Source organism: Gymnogyps californianus, chromosome 3 (genome assembly GCF_018139145.2).
Source record: "Gymnogyps californianus isolate 813 chromosome 3, ASM1813914v2, whole genome shotgun sequence".
Lineage (NCBI taxonomy): Eukaryota > Metazoa > Chordata > Aves > Accipitriformes > Cathartidae > Gymnogyps > Gymnogyps californianus.
In genome coordinates, this window is record NC_059473.1 from 52,157,795 (window position 1) to 52,178,637 (window position 20,843).

A 20,843-nucleotide genomic window follows, 5' to 3' on the forward strand; every position below is an offset into this window, starting at 1 on the left:
GGGCGGCAGTGAGGCCAGCCGTGCCATGCCGTGCCAATGGGACATGCCGCGCAGGGTCAGCCATAGCCCTGTGATCACCAGGGAACTCCCAGTGCTGGGGCAAGCTGAGGTGGAGCCAGGAAGGCAAGTCACGTTAATGGGGTACATGGCCATGGCCCAAAGTTGACTGCAATGCTGCTGCAGCGTTACTCAGGTGCAAGGATGGAGTAACAAACTGATTCAGTTTACAGAGCTGACTGTCAGCATGGCACTGCTAGTATTTTTGAACACGCTTTCCAGTAAGGCTTCTTAAGAAGCAGAGGTGGCATCCTCTGGAGCATACAAGGGCAAAAGCAGACAGGGTGGCACTGGTCTCTCATCTGCTGCCTCATTTATTTGGTATCCTGTTTGGATGGTTCACTGAAAATGTCATCTGAGCACTAAGTGAAAGTCAAAAGGGCAATTAAGATCTTAGGAATTATTAGGAATGACAAAATGTTATTTCTCTGTGGTAAATTGAGAGCGCACCCTGCTCTGCACATACCAAGTGCAGTTTTGGTTATTGCCTCTGAAAAAGAAAGTGCTAACTATTGTTTAAACATAGGCCAGCAAAGACGGCTGGAGGTATGGAATAGTTTGTGTGTGATGAGATGCTTATTTTTCTGTTCTGACAAGAGACGTCTGGATCAAGATGTGACGGAGTTTTCTAAAATCATGAGAGGAGTGGAAAAGATTAATAGGGATTTACCCATTCTTATTATGTGAGAACTGGAGATAGCCATACAACTACGAGGCAGCAGGTATAAAGCAAAAAGAGAAAGCTCACCCACTGCAAATTAAAATTGTGGAAGTTATTGCTTAAGGATATTGTAGAGACAAAAAGTATTCAGGGTTCCCGAAGTGGTTAGATACATTAATGGAGAATTCCCAAGAATGGTGAGGGAAGAAGGTGATCTGGTTGCATCCTCTATCACAGCATGTCCCTAAACTGCAGTCTGCAGATAAATATGGTATATAGAAATATTTAACTCTTTTCTTGTTTCTTATGCGTTTCTCATAGCATCTGTTATGGGCCTGTGCCAGAGACAGGATACGGAGAGAGAGAGATGGATTTTTTGTTAGGTTCAGTACATTTATCTATAGTACTTACTGCTAGCTCCAGCTTCTCCCAAACCAAAGACATCTTTACTTTCCCAGAAGGGAAATGAGGAGGGAGAGGAAGGAAGAAGAAGCAGGGCTGGATGATTTCTACCTTTTGTGCATTGTGGAGCTCAGTTTTGCATCTGTGTCACAAGTGTGTGTTATGTCCAGCCGGTATTGCGGAGAGCACAATTCAACCCAGTCCTTTTTTGGTCTTGCTGACCTCTCAAAGATTATTTTCCCAGCTTTTTCTAGCAGACAGTAATGCTAAGAGCAACGGTTCAACAATATTGTCAAGCCTATTATTTTGTGGCCAATACAGATGGATTACTGAGACCTAACTTTGAAGGTAGTTAGCTTTTCAACTATTTGGATGGAGGATTGGCTCAGCTAGAGAAAAAAAATGCAGGCAATTATTTCTAACACTAGGTTTCTTCTTTATCTAATGTGCAATTTTCTGAAATACCGCTGTGTCTTTTATCAAGAAATAGAGGCTAGCTGGCTTGGAAAATCTAAGATAAGGAATCTCTCAGGCAGGAGTAATTGGTTGTGGTAGATTGGGACAAATTAGAACGGTGCTCGGCAGAATTGTTTACTGTACTGTGTACATGCCACTTATTTCAGCTACTTCCATCATTTTTCCTTTGTCTCTATTTATTTATTTATCTGTTTAATATTGAGATAGTCATTGACATTAGCTTACTTTCCTACATGAGACTCTCCTGAACAACAAAGACACAAAGCATTAGCCTGAAACAGAAAAATGTCACATGTCCTCTTAGATTATGCACAGTCTGTCTTTAAATGTTAGCATTAACCTTCAGTTCAGTTGGATCTGTAGATACAAGACTGAAAAAATGCAAACTGACACTGTGGTGTATTTTTTTATTGCAAATATTTATGTTTGTCTTCAGATCATATTTTCCAGGTACAGAACAAAGTTAGGAAACTATTATTAGAGTTGTTGGAGATTCAGTTGATTAAGCACCTGTCACCTGAATCAGTTTTATATCACAGCTCTTCTAATTCAGTGGCCATTGCACAAAAAAATATCATTGTACCTTTCAGATGTTTGCTACCTTGATTTGTTATTGTCCCAGTGAAGGAGGATATAGTTCTAATGATCTCAAGTGTGCTGTGTTCCCGTAACCCACTCTCCATCAAATTCCAAAAGTAACAAAAAATAAAAATAAAACTAGATAATGCTCCACAGCCTTCAAAGGGGAACAATAAATATAGAGAGAGAAAGGGGAAAAGAGAGAGAGAGAGAAAGGAGATGTGCATACACATACCAAAGAATTTGTTGCAGCAAAGTTAACTTTTGCGTTCAATACCACAGACTGCTTGACAGCAGCCACACTGTTGATCCTTTTGTAATGACTGCAACAGATGGGAGCAGAATTAAAATGGGGAAATGGGTGAAAAACCCATGAATGTAGCACCCATTGATGCTATATTCATGCAACCCCCCCAATGGTTGCATCAATGTAGCATCAACGTGTCACAAATTAGGCAAGGCATACTTCTTGGCATAACCAGTAAAGCAGGGAAAAGCTCTCTAAATGGAAAGTCACAGTTAGCTGTGGAAGCAGAGATAGGAGAATGATCAGTGACAGCAATCTGTAGCCAAACAACAAAAATCCTGCTTTGCTCTTTTTTTCCTCCTCCCCGTTTCCCTCAATAGACATCCATCAAACTACAATAGGATTTCTGCTGGCCAGTTTGTGTCTTGTAAATTGACAAGAGAGGGGAGAATCACTTTGCCCAGAATCCCTGCTAAATTACATGAAAACAGGATTTATGATGCATGTAAACTGTGTAAATCCAGGCAGCTTTTAAGTGGAAACCAATTTTGTAGTGTGTAAGTATCATTGATTTGTTAATCTGACAATTTTTTTAAACAAGCTGATGTGGATTAGCCAGTTCTGATTGTATGTCTCCTACAAGTCATTTGAGTGCTGGATAGCTTGGTGAGTAAAGCACTACAAATTAACCTTTGAGGCCCCTGCCTATAAATAAATTATTGATCCTTAAAAAAGAATCAGATAATCTCATTAGATATAGTTTTCTGTAGCGTGAGTCTAAATCCTGCCATACAGAATCATTTATCATAATTGACGATCTTTTTCCTGAAGCAGACAGGAGCTAAGCTACAATAGAAAGCAAATCCTGCAGGAATTGGTACAGAAGAGCAGTATGAAGAATTTCCAACCGATTTGATGCTTAAGGGATGTTTTGTTTCCCCTTCAAATAATTCTAAGGGCTTTTAGCTTTTATGTATGCTTTTATAGCTGTATATCCAATAATTCTCAGTCACGAAAAAATTGTCTCTGAAATTTCATGCATGATGGTATTCTGGAGCCAGACAGAAGTAGAAGGAATAAATTTCTGATCCATGACATAACAGACACAAGTGGAAAATACATAGCAAGCAATGTAATATTGAAAGGCAGAAGTGATATAGAGTTCAGTACTTAACATATAAATGACTGCTCAGAAGTACTCTACAGAAAAAAATAGTTAACATGGTGTCAAAAGGTAAGTGTACATGCAGTGAGACCTAGTGTTGTTATTTTTTACAACTGCAACTCAGTGATCTACTGAAATGAAGAAAAGTCAAGTGAGCATTTTAATTACATGAGAAAAAAAAGCTGAACCTTATGATCAGTTTCAATAACTTGACTTTCCATTTTGCGAAAGGAAGGAAAAAACAGAGGACACTCATGCCTGAGCTCTGTTTCTCTGTTGCTGGGCAAGGGGAAAACTGGGGGGGGGAGGGAGCGGGGATTCCTGGGGGGGAACACCAGTTCTGACCTGGCTTATCAGCCTGCTTAAGTGTTAGCATCAAGGTCAGAGACGTTCCAGTCCTGATTTCTAGTGTCTGCATCAGCATTCATAGTGCCAAGCTATGTGACTCTAGGATCCCACTAGGTATAAATTTTCAAAAAGACTTTTTTTTTCCTGACTGGAAATGATTGATACAGCAATACCTGTACCCAAGGGCGGGGGGGGAGGAAGGGGGAGAAACATGTGCACCCCCACCCCCAACCCTCTGCAGTTGGACTCTGTACCCTGTGGGATTTCATATATGCAGGTAGTAATGTTGGAGATTTGCTTCTATACCTGTCTATTCTGGCTTCAGGCTCACAGCTTAGAAACACTGTGCTGTTGAAAGAATACAGAAAAAAGTGTAGCTAAGGGAAAAAATGTACATGCTCTAGATATGGGAAGTAATTCAAATATTAGAAGAAATAGTGTCATATAGAGTGTCTAATTTAATGAAGATATATTAGACTTGTGATAATGAAATTATCGTGAGTTTAAAAAAACGTTAGACAAGACCAACTAATTACAAGGCATAGCATATCTCTGTGTAAGGTGATAAAGATAAAAGATGTATGCTGTTGCTCTGGATTAACTCAGAAGTTATTTGTGGCCATGTAAGTAAAGACTAGAAGGAGTATCCTCTAGTGTGGTGCGGCAGCTGTTCTGTACTAAATTGCTAGTGTAATCTCATGAAATTGCTTGCACTAATTCACTTCAGTGTACCGATGAGTCTGATGGCATAATGCTGAGCTGTGGGGGTTCCCTCCTGCCCTGTACATAGTAAAGCATATCCATTTTCCCCTGTGTTCCTAGTCCAGTGCAGCCACTGAGCTTGGGGTAAATTGTAACACCCTTGAAATTTATGACCACAGTGCAAGCGCAGCATCCTTTTTTTGACCCATTGAAAGGGCCTATCCACCTAGCAAGGGCTGTGTTTTCTCTGCTATGCACAAGGGATGAAATTAAGTCAATTCATGTATCAGCATGGTGACTAACCAGAGTGGAATATTTTTCAATATTTTGCAGAAATCTCTGGGTATTTAAAAATAGACATTCCTCCACCAGGTAGAAATTGTTCAGTATTCCTTCACTGGTACTAGTGTACCAGTTTTATCCCTCCTGATTAAAGTGTATATCCCTGTTGATTAAAAAAAACCCACACTGGACTGGACTTTGGCTGTACAGTAAAAATGATCAGGAATTTTTTTGTTATTCTCAATATTTTTTTTTGAAGTGTTGCAGAAAGAGAGCCGGATGTTAAAGTGTTTTGTTTATTTCATAGGCAAATAGTAAGTCGTGCACCATAAAAACAGATAGGCCATCTTTGATGTTCATTGACAGATCGAAAGCAAAGCATTCTTTATGAGAAAACACTGCATTGCTAATAAAGTGATCCCAACAGCCAAGCTTGTGCTGCTTAATTTGTTTCCATGGAGTGATATTATAATTCTAACATACTGAAAAATCGCCTCGCAGAGACTCATATTGCATTTGTTGCTGAGTGCATCTTTGATATAACATTTGTTATTGTAGTGCTTGGGGTGTCTTCAGAGGAGTAATATTCTAAATGAACCTGGCTGTATTATCCCTTTAATGTAGAGTAGAATTTTGCATTAAATTTTCAGCTTATTTCAAATGTGTTTCACCAGCTATTCATCACGAGTGGTCTGTTCAAGAATAAGGCCAGTATATCAATATAAAATCAGAAAAATCCTTAACTCTCTATCTTTGGGGAACCTCTCAGTTCATTCCAATTCTTTTCTGTTAGATGAACAGACAGCATGATCTCTTGTATTTATGCCTGCCTGTCAGGTTTTTTTATAGTAGAAACACGAATCACTGTTTGTAATGCAGGATTAGCCTGTCTCGCACAATGTTATTAGAATTAGACCTGACTAGAGAGTGACTTAATTTCTTTTTCTTCTGTATTTAACTTTACTTTTCATCCCACACCAGCTTTTGCACTCCCAGGAACACTCTGCCTCTTATGTTAGAGTAAATATTGAAGAACATATGTATTATTTGTCTGGATTTGCACAGACAAAAAATGAGAGCAGTATGTAGTCCCCCCTCTGTGGGCTTCTGTGTTCTGAGCTGCCAGTAAAATGTAAAAAGATTGTACTATGATGTCCTATTAGACCTCAAGACTGGAAGGACAGTTTGTATTGAACGCAGGCATTTTTCATAATTATGTTGCCTGCAGGGTTACCACCTGCCCTAATTTGATCTGATTAAGGTGAAATGCAAAACCGTCCTCATTTCGCAAGTGGAACTTTGCCATGTTCCCTCACAGAGAGCAATAAGATATGCATACATGTATTGCTGCTGCGAAGGAGGAAGAAAAATGTTAGAATTAGGTAACAATTAAGATTTCAACTCCATTACGAGAGTGCAGGCCACTTTTAGACAATTGCTTCATTCTTTAGTGTTCTGGAAATGGTTTTCTGTCATAAAATCCCTGTGAAAAAGAGAAAATCATAGCCGTTCATCCAGATATGTCTGTACTATTCTGTGAGACATAATATATTCCATGGCTTTTTAAAATTCTCTTTTGGTTGGATGGGTTTATTGTCCATGAACATTTATTTTTAGAGTAGCCTGGGCTTGCCTTGTAGTCTGAGTCATTTATGTAGCAATTTAAATATTTGTCTAAGCTCTCAGTGAAAGGCTCATGTTGAAGTCTTATAAATGCTGCACAGATTAAAGGAATACCATTTTTTATATACTGTTTATACAGAATGATGTCATATCCCAGGAAGAAAAGAAATGCAAAAGTAGAAAGAAAAGCATTGCTGTTTCTGGGTCACCGAATATTGTTTGCCATTCTCCTTTCTTCAATAGTAATTTTGTGCATGCTTATGCATGTGTGAGTAAGAGAGCAAGACCTACATGTGTGCATCTTGGTTTTTCTGTCAGATTTTTTTGAGCTTGGCATATTGATTTTCCTGTACTGTGGACAGAAAATAACCTTTAAAAATTGCATTTTAATATCCTTGAACACTAGTTTTGTAATTAAAGAGATGGAAAGCTGTGTTTGTTATCTGGCACCTGGCCAAATCTTTCTTGATGGTACAGTGGCTTATTCTACATTACATAGTCTGTGTAATAACCTCACTTAGTAAAATACGAGTGAGATGGAAATTTATTGCAACATGAATTGCTGAAACTGTTCTTTCTATCTGTCATTCCCCAAATTATAGGAGGACAGTTTCCTTAATTCAACTTTTAAGGGGAAAAAGAAGAAATATTTACTCTTCAAATCTGATTCTCAGCACTTGGGCTTTACAGTGTACTTCTGTTATCAAGCCATCAGCTGGAAAACGGCTGTGTGAACTTTGGTTTAATTTCAGCTTAGAAACCTTTTAACGTTTTCTATATTGCACCTGCTTAATTCTGGCATTCAGAAATGACAATCTTTTAAAGACTTGCCCTTCAGTAACTGGCAAATGAAATTCTTCTATAGTTATTTTTGCCTTGTGTTGACTTTTATTCAGGGATAGTTGGATTTTCCCTGAGAAGACAATCTCCTCTCTTATAAAGTCTCCACCACATGCTGAAACCTCCTGACCTCTCACTTGCCTTCTCAAAGGTACTGATCATCATCAAAGGCCAGTGCCAGCATGAAGGTGGGAATTTGAGAGAACAGAGTTTGCTTTAGAGATTTCAACTACTTTTTGAATAAAAGATGAGAAAACCTTTCATGAATTGAGCTGATTGAGCTAAAAACCTAGTATACTGAGAGTGAAGAGCTCCTTTCAGCCCAGATCCCTGCAATGAGATTTTCACTACCAAGGTTTATATGGCAGAAGGTGTTGAGTCTTCCAAAAGAAGTTTAGAGCAGCTCTGTTGTATCTCAACTAAAAAAAAAAATCATCTGGTTATGTTAGGAGCCTTAGACTTGCTGATTTTCTGACTCTTTGATGTTATGAAGAAACTGTAGGAGTGACTTCTCTTAGTTAAGAAGCATTTAAAAAAAAGAAATTATGTTGTTTCTGTAAAATTTACTTTAATTTGACAAAAGTCAGTACTTGCATGGAAAGAAGGGAGTCTCCTTTTTATTTCTGCTTCTGGAGCTGCTGTATTTAAGCAGTAAAGGTCATAGTTCAATTTCTGATTACAGATAGACAGCACGGATTTTGTTTTGTTGCATGAGTTTAATATTCACTGACTTTACTGAAAATTGCATGGGTGCATTTACGCCTATAATTTAAACCGGAATATCGAGCAACCAGATGGTACAGACTGTTAGTCAAATATGTTTGCGCTATTGCATGGTCACCTTGAAGTCTTAGACTCTTGGACAATACTGAATTTTTTTAGAAAATTTCCCCCCTCTGACAGACTCTTTCAACAGTTTGTCACAGAGTGGTGCAGCATATACAGAAAACTGCCAAAAAAACCAAGCAGTGGCATGCTAGCATTGTGCAGCTCAGTACAATTCAGAGTTTGAATGCTTATGTGACTAAACAGTACTTGGTCAAGTCTGGTTTAAATATTGCTTTAAATATGCAAAAAGCAAGCAAGGAAGCAGGTTCTAAACTGAAATGGCAGGTCAGTATTCCTGCTGTTATTTTCTGTTGTAAAGATTAAAAGAAAGACCCTAGTAGAAAATGGCTAACGTAGTTCATTACTTCTAGTCATTTGGCTTTAAAGCATCATTAAAAAAACCAGTGAGTAGCAGCACAGTGAAGGCCAGAGTTGTGTGCAATGTGAGAAAGCCAGTGTGGTGGTTTAACCCCAGCCGGCAGCTAAGCACCACGCAGCTGCTTGCTCACTCCCCCCCACCCCTGGGATGGGCGAGAGAATCAGGAAAAAAACCTCGTGAGTTGAGATAAAGACAGTTTAATAGGACAGAAAGGAATGAAAAACAATGATAATGATAATAATAATATGACAATAGTAATACTAAAAGAATTAAACTATACAAAGCAAGTGGTGCACAATGCAATTGCTCACCACTCGTTGACCGATGCCCAGTTAGTTCCCAAGCCGCGATCCGCCCCTCCCAGCCAACTCCCCCAGTTTATATACTGGGCATGATGTCATATGGTATGGAATAGCTCTTTGGCCAGTTTGGGTCAGCTGTCCTGGCTGTGTCCCCTCCCAGCTTCTTGCGCCCCTCCAGCCTTCTTGCTGGCTGGGCATGAGAAGCTGAAAAATCCTTGACTTAGGATAAGCGCTACTTAGCAACAACTAAAACCATCAGTGTGTAATCAACATTATTTTCCTACTAAATCCAAAATACAGCACTATACCAGCTACTAGGAAGAAAATTAACTCTGTCCTAGCTGAAACCAGGACAGCCAGGCCAGCAGAATTTTCTCTAATCTGAGATGCTCTATTTGCTGCCAGTAGTCAAACTTTATGTGGTCCTTTCCCAACTCTGTTGCAGTCCCTTTGCAGAATTTTTGCACAAGTACTTCATGAGAGCAAAAATACCTTTTGTGTCTTTGGATGATTTTGAAATTCAGTGCATACAAACAAAAATATAACCTGTTCAGTTAGGCAACTAACATCTCTGGTAACTGGTCAGAACAGGACAAGTACTGTGTCCTGACAATCAAGCTTTCATGAAACTTTCTTGAATATTAGCTTCAGCAGCCTTTTTGATAGCAAAAAAATGTATAGGTCTTTTTACTGACTTCAGCTGTCAGAAGTCAATCAAGAAAAAAGAAAATGAACATAATACTGTTTGACAAGGGTACTAATCAGGAGAAAATGATATTTCAATTCTGATTTTTTTTTTTTTTAAAGCAACTAGATTTCTTATTGCAGATTAAGCTTTGAAAAAGGGGCACTTAAATATGTCCTTTACTGGCACACAGTCTTTTTAACAACTATTACATTTTGTGTACATAGCCAATTTTTTTGCTAGTATGACTGTGTAAGCACCATTGACTTAATGGTTGCTATGCTAGTTTGCTTGAGCTGAAGAACTGCCCCACCATTTGTAGCTTTAGAGAGACTTTTAAAGACTTACAGGAAAGACCTTCACCATGTTGACCTCTGGCTATGTAAACCACATGCAAGTATTGCTTGTTGTGCTCTCTGGTTTTAGCATTGCCCTACTGCATATTTATAAAAAATAAATCATCAGATGCTTTAGTGTCTCCAACAGACTGAATGCTGCTTGTAGCATTTTGAAATACACCTATAGCTAAGACATATTATACTTTCTGAGGAAAGTTCTAATACCTATAGGTAAGGCAAGAGAATAACCACTGTGCATCTTTTGAACAAAAAGTCGTTTGGTTTTCTTTCTTGGGGAAAAATGTTCCATGACCGAACCTACCCCCAATCACCATAGATCATCAAAACAGGTATTGGAAGCAGAATTATGAGTTAATGGGTCAGAGAATTTCAGTTTGCAAATGTGGCTCTAATGTATGATCAACATTGAGAATTCGGAAGGTAAATAAATAAGACCTTTTGTTAATAACAAATCAATAGGTAAACCTAGTGATTACAAGCTGATTTTATGAGAGGTTTTTGACTCTGATGTGTGATTTTATGATTAATGGTGGTTAGCAATAATTGATCTTCCAGATAAAGTTGTGTGCCCATGTGAATCCCCTGCATTTTAAGACCTGCAGATGTAAGGCTTGGGACTTGATATGACAAATTATTCACAGAACAGTTTTATCACCTACCTTTCTTTAAAAATTAAATCTTTCTTATACAAAGGAAGATATCTGTAAGCACAGTGTACATCTACAAATTAATTAAGCTTTAAGTTTGGTTACACTAGAAAATTATCTAGGTAACAACAGAGAAAAAAACCTCAATAATTTACAATTTACAAAAGTATTGCTCATGAAGGTTGCAAAAAAAATTGTGAAAATGATTATAATAATACCCTTCTGTGGGATCTGTGAGAAAACATTTCTACGTCTTTCACAATGCACAAGCACAAGCAGTATTCCAAAGATAGGCTTGTGTGCTTATATTCTGTAAATTACATACTTGATATTCTTCATAATATCTTTTTCTCTTTTCAATAAAATATTTATGCATTCCAGACACTCTGCTTAGTTTTGTCTTTGTTCATGTTCACATAACATCAAAAATGAGAAAAGGTCACCCGAAACATCAAAACATTTAATTAACACAAGCACAGTGCAGGCACGTCATACTTTGAAATCATTGTCAGTTCCCATAAAAGTGACCACACTGTCACGAGCACAGGATTGCTTTTCACTGGAAGAGACACGGACAGCAGAAAGGTGTATTTTTTACACCAATATTCCAATTAGTTGAACAGGTTGGAAGAGACTGGGAAAATTACATAACAAACAAATGCACACTAATTACGGGATTTCAAACCTGTTAAATTTTGTGTGAAAGTCTAGCCCGACTCCCTCTTCTCACTACCCCATTACCATTCCCGTTGTTATCATGCACAGTGCAGGGCTGTGCTCTTCCTGTCCTTCCTGCTCGCTCAACAGAGTCGTCTGGGCTGTGCTGTGCTGCGCGGAGTACTTGTACCTTGCGTATGGAGTCCCAGCTGCTGTGTCCCACTGTAGCTAGAGGTTGGCTCTGCTCCGGATGGATACCTGCTATAACAAGCACCTCTGAGCTGCAGGTTTCCCTTGCCACCATTCCTGGCTGGGCACGCACAGCAGGCCAGCATACACTTGCCTACATATATGGATAATCGTTGCTATATTGCAAGTACTGCCATTAGAGTGCTGCACTTCCAAACTTTTAGAATTATTTTTTTGAATATGGAACATTTTTCATATCTGTACTCCAGTCAAGTATGATTCTACACGGAGCAATCAGAAAAAAAAAGACAGACGTCCATTAATTTTCTAAGTGTGAAGTGGTTATTCTCATGTATTTGAAACATTTTTCAGCTGCAAGCTCTGTTTAGCAATTAGCACTGTGGAAAGATATCCTTTGAAGGACACTGATAGATATTCTTACATGGTTACGTTCAGACCTCACAAAAGGGTATGTACTTTTCAGAATTAACAAGTGTTGATGCAGACATAAATTTTAAGCGAGAGAAATGGAAGTTACACTGTGTTCGTAATGTAAATGCTCAGTTTACACGGAGCTAAATATGATGGCAAAATTTACATGCTCAAAGTTAAGCATGTGCAGAAATGATTGGGATTGCAGCTGTTGGGTGAAATTAAGCTCATCTAACCTTAGAAGTCTAAAAGTTACTTGTATAAATCTTAGTCATCTTAGACTCCTCAGTTAATGGAGATAAGTGCATACCTTTTTGGGCCTGTCTCAGATGATGGGAATTACCCTGTGAAGGTGTGTATTTCCTTCTATTGACTAAAAAGGAAGCATGCAATGAATATATTAGACACATATATCCAACATTTAGATGCTTAAATTCAGTGAATTGAATCTCACCCAATGCTACCGTTTGGGGAAAGATTGAACTTAAAATGCAAAGCAGGAAATAATGCTACAAACGTATGGTAGAAGATGTAGCACACCATCCTACAGTAGCGATATATATGCTTGTAACTACAGTCAATGAAGACTCTGAGGCTAAAATTCAGGCAGGGCCTGTCCCACCCCCCAGCCAGGAGCAGGCAGCCGGGGGCACCGGGGCAGCCCCTGCCCCGGTCATTGGGCACCTCCCTGGGGATGGGGACGGGCTGAGGCCAGGCCTGAACGTGGGCCCGCAGGTGAACCTGGCTCGGCAGGGCCCATGGCTGGGCAGGGCAGGGCTGTGGGGAGCTGGAGACCGGCCCTGCTGGGGCATCGCTGGGGCAGGGGCTGATGGCCCCAGCGGCTGACGTGGAGTCACGGGCTGTGGTGGAGCCCCAGGGGGCCGGGCAGGGACAGCCAGGGCTGGTGGTGCCAGCGGGGCCCTGGTACTTGCATTGGTTCTCAGTCGGCTATATTGGTAACAAGAATAATTTTTTGCTTTCATTTTGCCAGTTTATGCAATATTAAAGGGTTGATTTAATTTTTCCTTTGCCTTCTCACTGGAGAACATAAGTCATACAAAGTGATAATTTTAAGCAAAAACAAAACCAGAAGCTAATTCTGTCTGAGAAAAAATATGTGAAGACTTGGGTAATTAAATTGGTAGTAGTTAGAATCACAGTTTAATTACAAGTGTAGCTGAAAATGTGTGTTCAGACCAGTTGAAATCAGGGATTTTATGATGTTAGGAGACATTAAACTGTCCTTCCTAAATTTTGCTTTATTCTTCTCTTGGAGATACATATACTTATATGAAGAGATTAAAAATATCTTTATGAAGAGAATACGACAATGTAAATTGTAAATTTACAGTTGCAAATTTCTGTAACTTTGAATGTACCTTTCATTCATAAGTGCAGCATTTGGAGTTAAATAGTAAAGCAATATGAGAATCAAGCAACAACAAAGTTATTCAAACAATCTGGGGTATGATGGAACATTTAAAAGCAAATAATATGCTTAAATTTAATTTAAGTAATAAACACTTAAATAGAAGCGAAGAAATTACTTCTGGTGAGTTTATAAAGCTGCTGGTGCTGTGAACTGGGTATCATCCCTTCATAACTTAGTTTCCTGCTTAGACTCAGGCTCATTCTGAAGATAAGTTTTATGGGTCTTATTGCTTTGAGGTCAATGGAGCTATGTCAGCAGAAAAAGTGGTATAAAAATACTAAAGATTTGCATCAATTTTATATTTCTTACATCTTGCTCTGCCTTCACTGTTTTCTAACTGTTACAGTTAGCAAAATCCTGTAACAGTCATTGTAGCCAAGAATATATGAAACACATAGGTTTGAATGTGAGTTGAAAGAGGGAACTAATAAACAATTTAGCTGCCATTTTATCAGTCTGCAGATGTCCTCAGTCCTGAGTTTTAGCTTCTGATTAAAGGCAATTGTCCATGCTTTTGCATAATTTCCTTTTAACACTCTTATGTGTAATTGTTATTAATTGATTTATTTAATATTCCTATGGTTTGGTTTATGTCTGTGGAAATTTCATGTATTCCTGTACTTTTTCAAGTAATAATTGGGAGGAGGGAAATGGAAAGTTTCAGTAATTGTTGAGACCATTTATTATAAGGGTTTCTGTACTACAGAGGGCATAAAAACTAACCTCAAAGCATTCTACACAAAACAGCAGAAATCTGTAAAGTGCAGATTGTTTATTTCATGTGGCGTGTGCTAGTTGCACATCAGAGACTTAGAAAATAGATTTTTCTTTTAACCTTTGATGTGCACAGTTTGCCAGTGAACCCATTGGGTGCTGTGCTTAACTTGTAATAATTTTCAAATCGCCGTGTGTGTTTGCATGTACATGAATATATTGATGGATATATGGGTGGTTTTGTGGGTGAGATGACAAATAGTTCTTAACACTTTTCAGCAAAATAGGTATTTTTTATGTCTTTTTATTTATGGAATGATTATTTGTCTATAGCCATTGTCTCTAGTCACAGTGCAGGAATTTAACATCATCCAAGACTTTTTCAAAACTCCCAGATATTTGGTAAAAATGGGTCACAGTGTTGGAGCATGTTTTACAAAGGTCCACTTACAAAACAGAATAAATGAAAGTAGAAATAAGAGATATCAGAGATACATCCAGAAGTATCAAAAAAGAAAGGAAGATGTTTCTATCTTACTTATTTGTTTGACAACAATAATTTTCATTGTTTCCTCAATTTATTACTTCTTCAATGTGAAGATCTGAAAGGACTTCTTACAGGCAGCAGACTGTTAATGTGTCAGTATAATTCAATATTGCATGCATTTGACATTTCTGAACTCATTGTTGCTGGAAAGCATTGTGCCAACAGTAACATGGTTTTTAAGCTCTCTCTGTTCCTTCTTTGCTAGTAACTTCAGGATCTCTTGTATAATCAGCTTTCAAGATCCAGTGAAAGTCTAGACTACGAAAAGATTGAAAACTAGATTGGGCAAGTCTCTGAAAAATAGGCTATACAAAATATTGTATTGGGAAGAGGATGCAGCAGTGGACAACTAGTAACACTTAAAATAAACATATACATGTTTATAGATGTCTATATATATCTTCATACTTTTACGCATTTTTTTACAAACAAAGATCCTTGGTTCTGAAGTGTTTATAGTCTCTAACATGGAAGAAAGAGAGGATGCATGTAAGCAGTTCACATAAGGGAGATTATATAAATTATGCATGAGGGCAGATTGGGATGGATATCTGGGAGAAATAGGCATTCAAGGAGAATGGAAAGAGAAAAAGTTCTTGCTAGGCAAGAAAAAGGAAACTTTCCCATCTTAAGGGATTTAGTGTATAAAAAATAGGAAAGGATAAGAGGGAAGAAAAATGATTGGTTGAAGAAGAAGCTGTAAAGACTGCAAAAAGCAGAGACAAGCAGAAAGCAGTTTAGTTGGTGTTACAAAGCTAACATCTGTCAAAGATTAACACGCAGTATTACATGAAATCATAATTGTCCTTGACACTTAGAAATTCCTACAGCAGTGTACAATCGATGCAGATATTTTCAGGGAAAATTACATGTGGAAAAAAAAATTTAAAATTACATAAGGGCTTGAGGGTAAGAGAGAGGAACCGTGTTCTATTCAGTGAGTTCTGATCTGAAACACAGAGAAGTCAACAGCTCTGGACTGCAAGTTAGGCCTCAGGTCAAGAAATTAGTGAGACAATTAGAGTTGATACATTCAGGGTTTGGATGAGCTGGAAGATGGAGATGTAAATCCCAGTGAAAATGGACAGAAAAACGCTGCATAGCAGTGATTCTGTGATGGAACTAGTAAGGACAACTTTAAGTGCATTAAGAACAAGAAACAGAATAAACAGTGAGAGCCTAAGCATGAGGCAAGTGAAGAGAGAAAATTAAAGGTGATACAGGGGTTGTGGTCCTAGAAGTCGAGGAGAATAAAAACCCGTTAAGGAAGAATCACGCAGAGCTAAAATCCACACATTCAAATATGTGAATATCCTTGTGTGCGAGAGGAGGGAAGAGGTGGGTGGAAAGAAGCCTATAAGAATATCGTAGGTTTTATTAAATGGGAAGAAATATTTAATAAGAGACAAGCCATTAATAGATAATTCTTACCGTATGCTTAAACCTTGGCCACCTTAAACCTTGGCTACCTTTAAAAGGGTTTGCTGATGAAGTTGTGTTAATGGTGCATTCTCCACCTTGACCTCCTCTGAATGGAGATAAAGCATTTACCAGCAAGAAGCTGGTTTGAATATCATTTAAATCAGTTCCCTAAGTAGAAAAAGTTATACCAGTAGAAGACTTGTACTAGTATAATTGTGTCTATAGTAGGGGTTTTGCCTTTTTTAGTTATGTTGCAAGTATAAAGGCTTTTCCCTTTGTGTGCCTAAGACAGCTATGCCAACAGAAGTTGAATGTAGGCCATGCCTCATTGGCTTTGAGTGAAGCCACAGTGCTGATGGAGATTTCCTGACAACTGTCTCCAAATTCATTTGCATCCTTTTAATGGCAGTCATTAAGAGTGAGAGGTAACTATTTGTAGTTGCATCAGCAGAAAAGCAGGTTGATAAAAATCGTAGTTCCTCCCATGTTCTGGGGAGAACTATGCTCTTAATTCCTTTTAAGGAATTTTCTCTGTTCACAAGCAGATGCTTCAATTTATGGTAAGAAGAATAAAGCCCAGATTGCTTTCACAGTCTGCACTTTTAGCCCTTGCCAGAAATGACTCTAGTAGTGTACAGAAGTGAGTAGCAGCCTTGGATTTCATCACCAGGAAGGTAATCACAGTCTGAACAGGTCAGTAAAATGCATGGCATCTAGCAAGGCATATTCTTTCTCACTGGCTGATACAGATGTGAAAGTCTGTAGTGACTGAACGTTAATCTGATTGCAAAGTTCTGGCAAATCGATCCCCTGCCTGCATAGTTGGTTTGTGTATTACACCTGTGGGTGACAACTACATATTTGTGAAATGGGTTATATTTGTGACAGCCAAAATTAAAGTGATCTGTGGGGCCTATGAAATCCTTCGGGGAATCAGAGAAAGCCTGTATTATGCTTAGAAATGAGTCCAAACCTAGTGTGTGAATCAGAATTCAGCTTTGGGCAGCTCCAAGGTTTTGATGTGAGATCCTCTTTTAACAGGCTTTTTGGCTTACACTAAGGGGCTGGTGGTATCTGGCAGACAGTGCTGCCCTTTTCATCTTGCTTTTGTTTGTAGTCCTTTGGGGAAAGGGCTAAAATATTCAAAATGTAACCTTTCTAAGCGTTCTTGGTAGCATGCTCGGAAATGTGGAAGGATTATTTGATAGATGGTTTTCAGCATTCTGGTGCCCGCAGAACCATGGCTAATCTTTCTAATCTTCTTTATCTAAGGTAATCTGTATATTCTATCCTCTCTGCATCTATGTATCTTATGCAGAAACCGCACTGACAGGAAGTTCTAAAATGCCTATTTTTGTTTCTTTCCAACAGCTGGCTGTCCAGACTCCTTGATTAAAGAGCTTCATCACTTCAGGATTCTGGGAGAAGAACAGGTGAGTTAGTATCTCAAAGGCAGCATCTTAATGTCATGAAAGATAGACGCTAATGAGACAGTTTTGTCTCTCTCCAGGGAGGCAGAGTGTATCTCATGACCCCCAATGACCTGAAATGTGGGCAAAAAACCACACAGGAGATATATGTGAGATTTTTTTTTTTCATTCTATCCATCAGCCTTGACAGGTTATTAATTGGTACATCTGCTATCTGCCACAGCTTTTTGGCTTTCGACTACAACAGTAAACAGGCTCTCTAAAACAGCAAATAGACAAACAATCTGACTAAGGGATTGATACTTACAGTTAATCATTCTATTATCCATCTTTTTGTGGCCTTTTTTCTCCTTTAAAAGTGTGTTTCTCATTCATAATTATAGCTGTGCTTTGCAGTCAGAAAACTATTTCTGTAGAGGGATCTTAGGAAAGCGTAAGTGAAGTATGCTTTACAACACTCACAAGATGGTCACAGTTATTATTTTGTCAATAGTGAAATTAATGTACAGAGATAATGAGAAAATGGCCTTAAATTTTGAGAGACAAGTTGAATTTTCAACTGCTCAATGCTTCTGAAATTCAAGTGGTCTTTGTCTCTGAAGTATCTCTCCTAATGTGCTAGTTATAAAGCCTAACTGCCTGACACAGAGTTGCAGGTACTAGGGACCGAGGGCCTGAAAGCTCAGCATTAGTGTGTTGTACATGAGAATATCTGTGTCTTTTAATGAACCTGGCACCAAGGGACTTGCACAAGGCTATATGAGGGCTATGACAGAGGTAGGAGCAGCTCCTGAAATGTTAATTCAAAGTCTGGTTTCTTAGTTTTTAGATCAGATTATATTGTCAAGAACACCCTGTTGCTTCTCCTTTCCCTGTCACTCTCCCTTTTTTTATTACAGTTAGGGCTGCTGGTACATTTTCTAGACATCCAGTTTTCTTCCACCAGCCCCCCACTTCAGGTGTTATAGAAAGTCAAAAGCCAAATTCCTCAGGGCTCGGCTTTTCCTCAGCAAGAAGGCAGCATGAAGGGGAGTGTGGGAGGGTTTATCTAACAGGAATGGAAAAAAAGACAGAAAACAGACTAGGCCAAAGGAGATACTGGAAGCAGGAATCTGGTGAGATTGAGGACTTTGGAAGAGGAAAGAAAAGAAATTATGACCAGGATTGATGGGGCCAAGAGACTGGTTAGAGCCAGCTGACAAATGGGAGGCAGAGTGAGATGAAGCTTGGGGACACTGGAGAGATGGGGCTGGCTGGTGAAAGAGGGTAGGAGTAGAAACCAGAATGGTAGGGATAAGGGTCTGACAAGGAGCTAGGACCAAGGACTGGAAGGGAATGACCAAATACGGAAACTTGCTGAAGAGACTGATAAATAAAGTAAGATCTGTACTTAATGAGCTGCACAAGGAGGTGAAGCTAAGCAGAGTAGGAGGAGTGGGACAAAAGGAGAGATTTGAAGGAAAAGTAGGGAACAACTAAACCAAGAGACTGAGAGTATGAGGGAGAGGGCTGAACCAGACAGACTTTGATAGCTCCACTGGCAGAGCTCTGAGGATGGAGTTGTAGACCTCAGCCTTGCTAATGACCACTGACAGAGCAATATAATTTTATTGATGGACTTTCTTTTTTTTTCTGTTTACTTTTTAGAAAAGGAAGTGGTAGACATAAAAATGAAGGCTGAAAGAGCTGAGTGCAAATGAAGAATTCAGACATTAGGACATGTCAGATTTAAGATTGTTTGTGTAATCTTAATATGTTCTTTCTTTGTTCCACTCGCCTACCCTTACACCTTTGCACTAAGAGAATATTAAATTATATGATCATATACAGACTTCAGAAGTGGAATGATGTAAACCATGAGGAACCACAAAAGAAAAGATAATTAATTTCTGTCCAATAATAAGAGAAGTCTTGAAGAAAGTAGAAGAGTTTGATGAGGAAAGCCTCGCTAATCAAATAAATACAGTATTTTTGCCACTTGGAATATTTTAGGTATTCTTTCAGACTTATATAATGAAATTACTCCTCTTTGTATTGAATACACCTAAACAGATGAGAAATTTTTGTCATCATGCATTAGGGCATAAAACTACGCAGATGGAAAGTTGTTTTGCGGAATGGGTCCGACCTATAAACATTTGCCTTTCTCTGAAACTGGCTACACTAACAGGTTATTTGAATACAGTGGTTATCATATGGTCTTAACTAATGCCTTAGCAAGTAGTGAACATTGCCATTGAATTATTCCATAAACCCATACAAGTATAAAGCATATTGCAATTATATTCTGTTCCTACAAAAGCATTTTTATCATGAGTCAACTGATGACCACAGTAGCTCTTGCTTGAAGTTAGCACACACTTTGACAGTTAGGGAGAAGTTGGTGCAAAACCAAAGTAAAAAAATTAAAATACATCTAAATGAAGAAAGGAAGGAATTGCAGGCAAAGTCCTTATTCACATGGCTATCTAATTATTTCTTATATTTATTTAGTTATATATTTGCTTTTTAAAAAGATCTAAAGTGTGTCTTTTTCTGTTATCATGCATACTAGATAGAAACAAATCATAATTAATTATAACAGTTTTATTCAGACTGCTTATGATTTCAGTATTATCAACCAACATGTATTTTCTTCCACTCCAAGCAACAGTCAAAGAATAATAGGGGCATGTTACTGCTTCATGTCCAATCTTGATTTATTTTTAAAATGCTTATGTATTTAAGGCCAGATTATAAAAGCAGAATGGACTATTGTGATAATCTGTTCTGATCTCCTGTAGAATACACATTACATGACTTTCTTGGATTAATTCTTGTTTAAACTGGAGTATATTGCCTAGAAAAACGTCCATTCTTTGTTTACAAATCACTTGCAGACATTAGATCCTATTATACCTCTCAGTAGTGAAAGACAAAAAATGCCCAGCCTCTTTTCTTTCCACCACTCTTTCAGCACCAGTATGCTCCCTACATTGTATATCTCCCATTCCTCAGTGTCCAAACCCTTTACATTTCCAATTCCCTTTGTCCTGTCACAAGGCAATAGGTGATCATCATAATAAAAAATGACTTCAACCTATGAATGCAACTCAGAAAAAGCCACCATACCCCTGAAACAGGACTAAAAAAATTGCTTGTACAGCAAAAGGGAGTCTGTTTGTCAGTCAGACTGTCAGCTAAGTATGTTTCAGACAGAATGAAGGAACCTTTCAGTTTGAAGTGGACATTCCCACTGGAACTTGTGGGTTCCAGTTAAACCAGTGGCTGCCCAATAAGGAATATCATTTCCCTCCTAGAAATTTCTATTTATTCATCTAAGAGGTGCCTTAGTGCTTTTGGACATGGATGGATACAGCTCAGATTCAGCTCATGATCCATCACACTGCTTCCCAGACAGAAATCCTGTTCTGCAATTGTCGGTAATAGTTTGTTCC

At 38.5% G+C, this 20,843-nt stretch overlaps 1 protein-coding gene across 1 annotated transcript in view; it reads left to right on the forward strand.

Annotated features, from left to right (window-relative positions):
• The window catches only part of PRKN (parkin RBR E3 ubiquitin protein ligase), a 652,406-nt gene that overhangs the window by 489,036 nt on the left and 142,527 nt on the right, over positions 1-20,843 (forward strand). Inside the window, exon 8 of the mRNA XM_050893232.1 lies at positions 17,348-17,409. Within this exon, the coding sequence (XP_050749189.1) occupies positions 17,348-17,409 (62 nt within the window). The remainder of the gene's footprint in view (positions 1-17,347; positions 17,410-20,843) is intronic.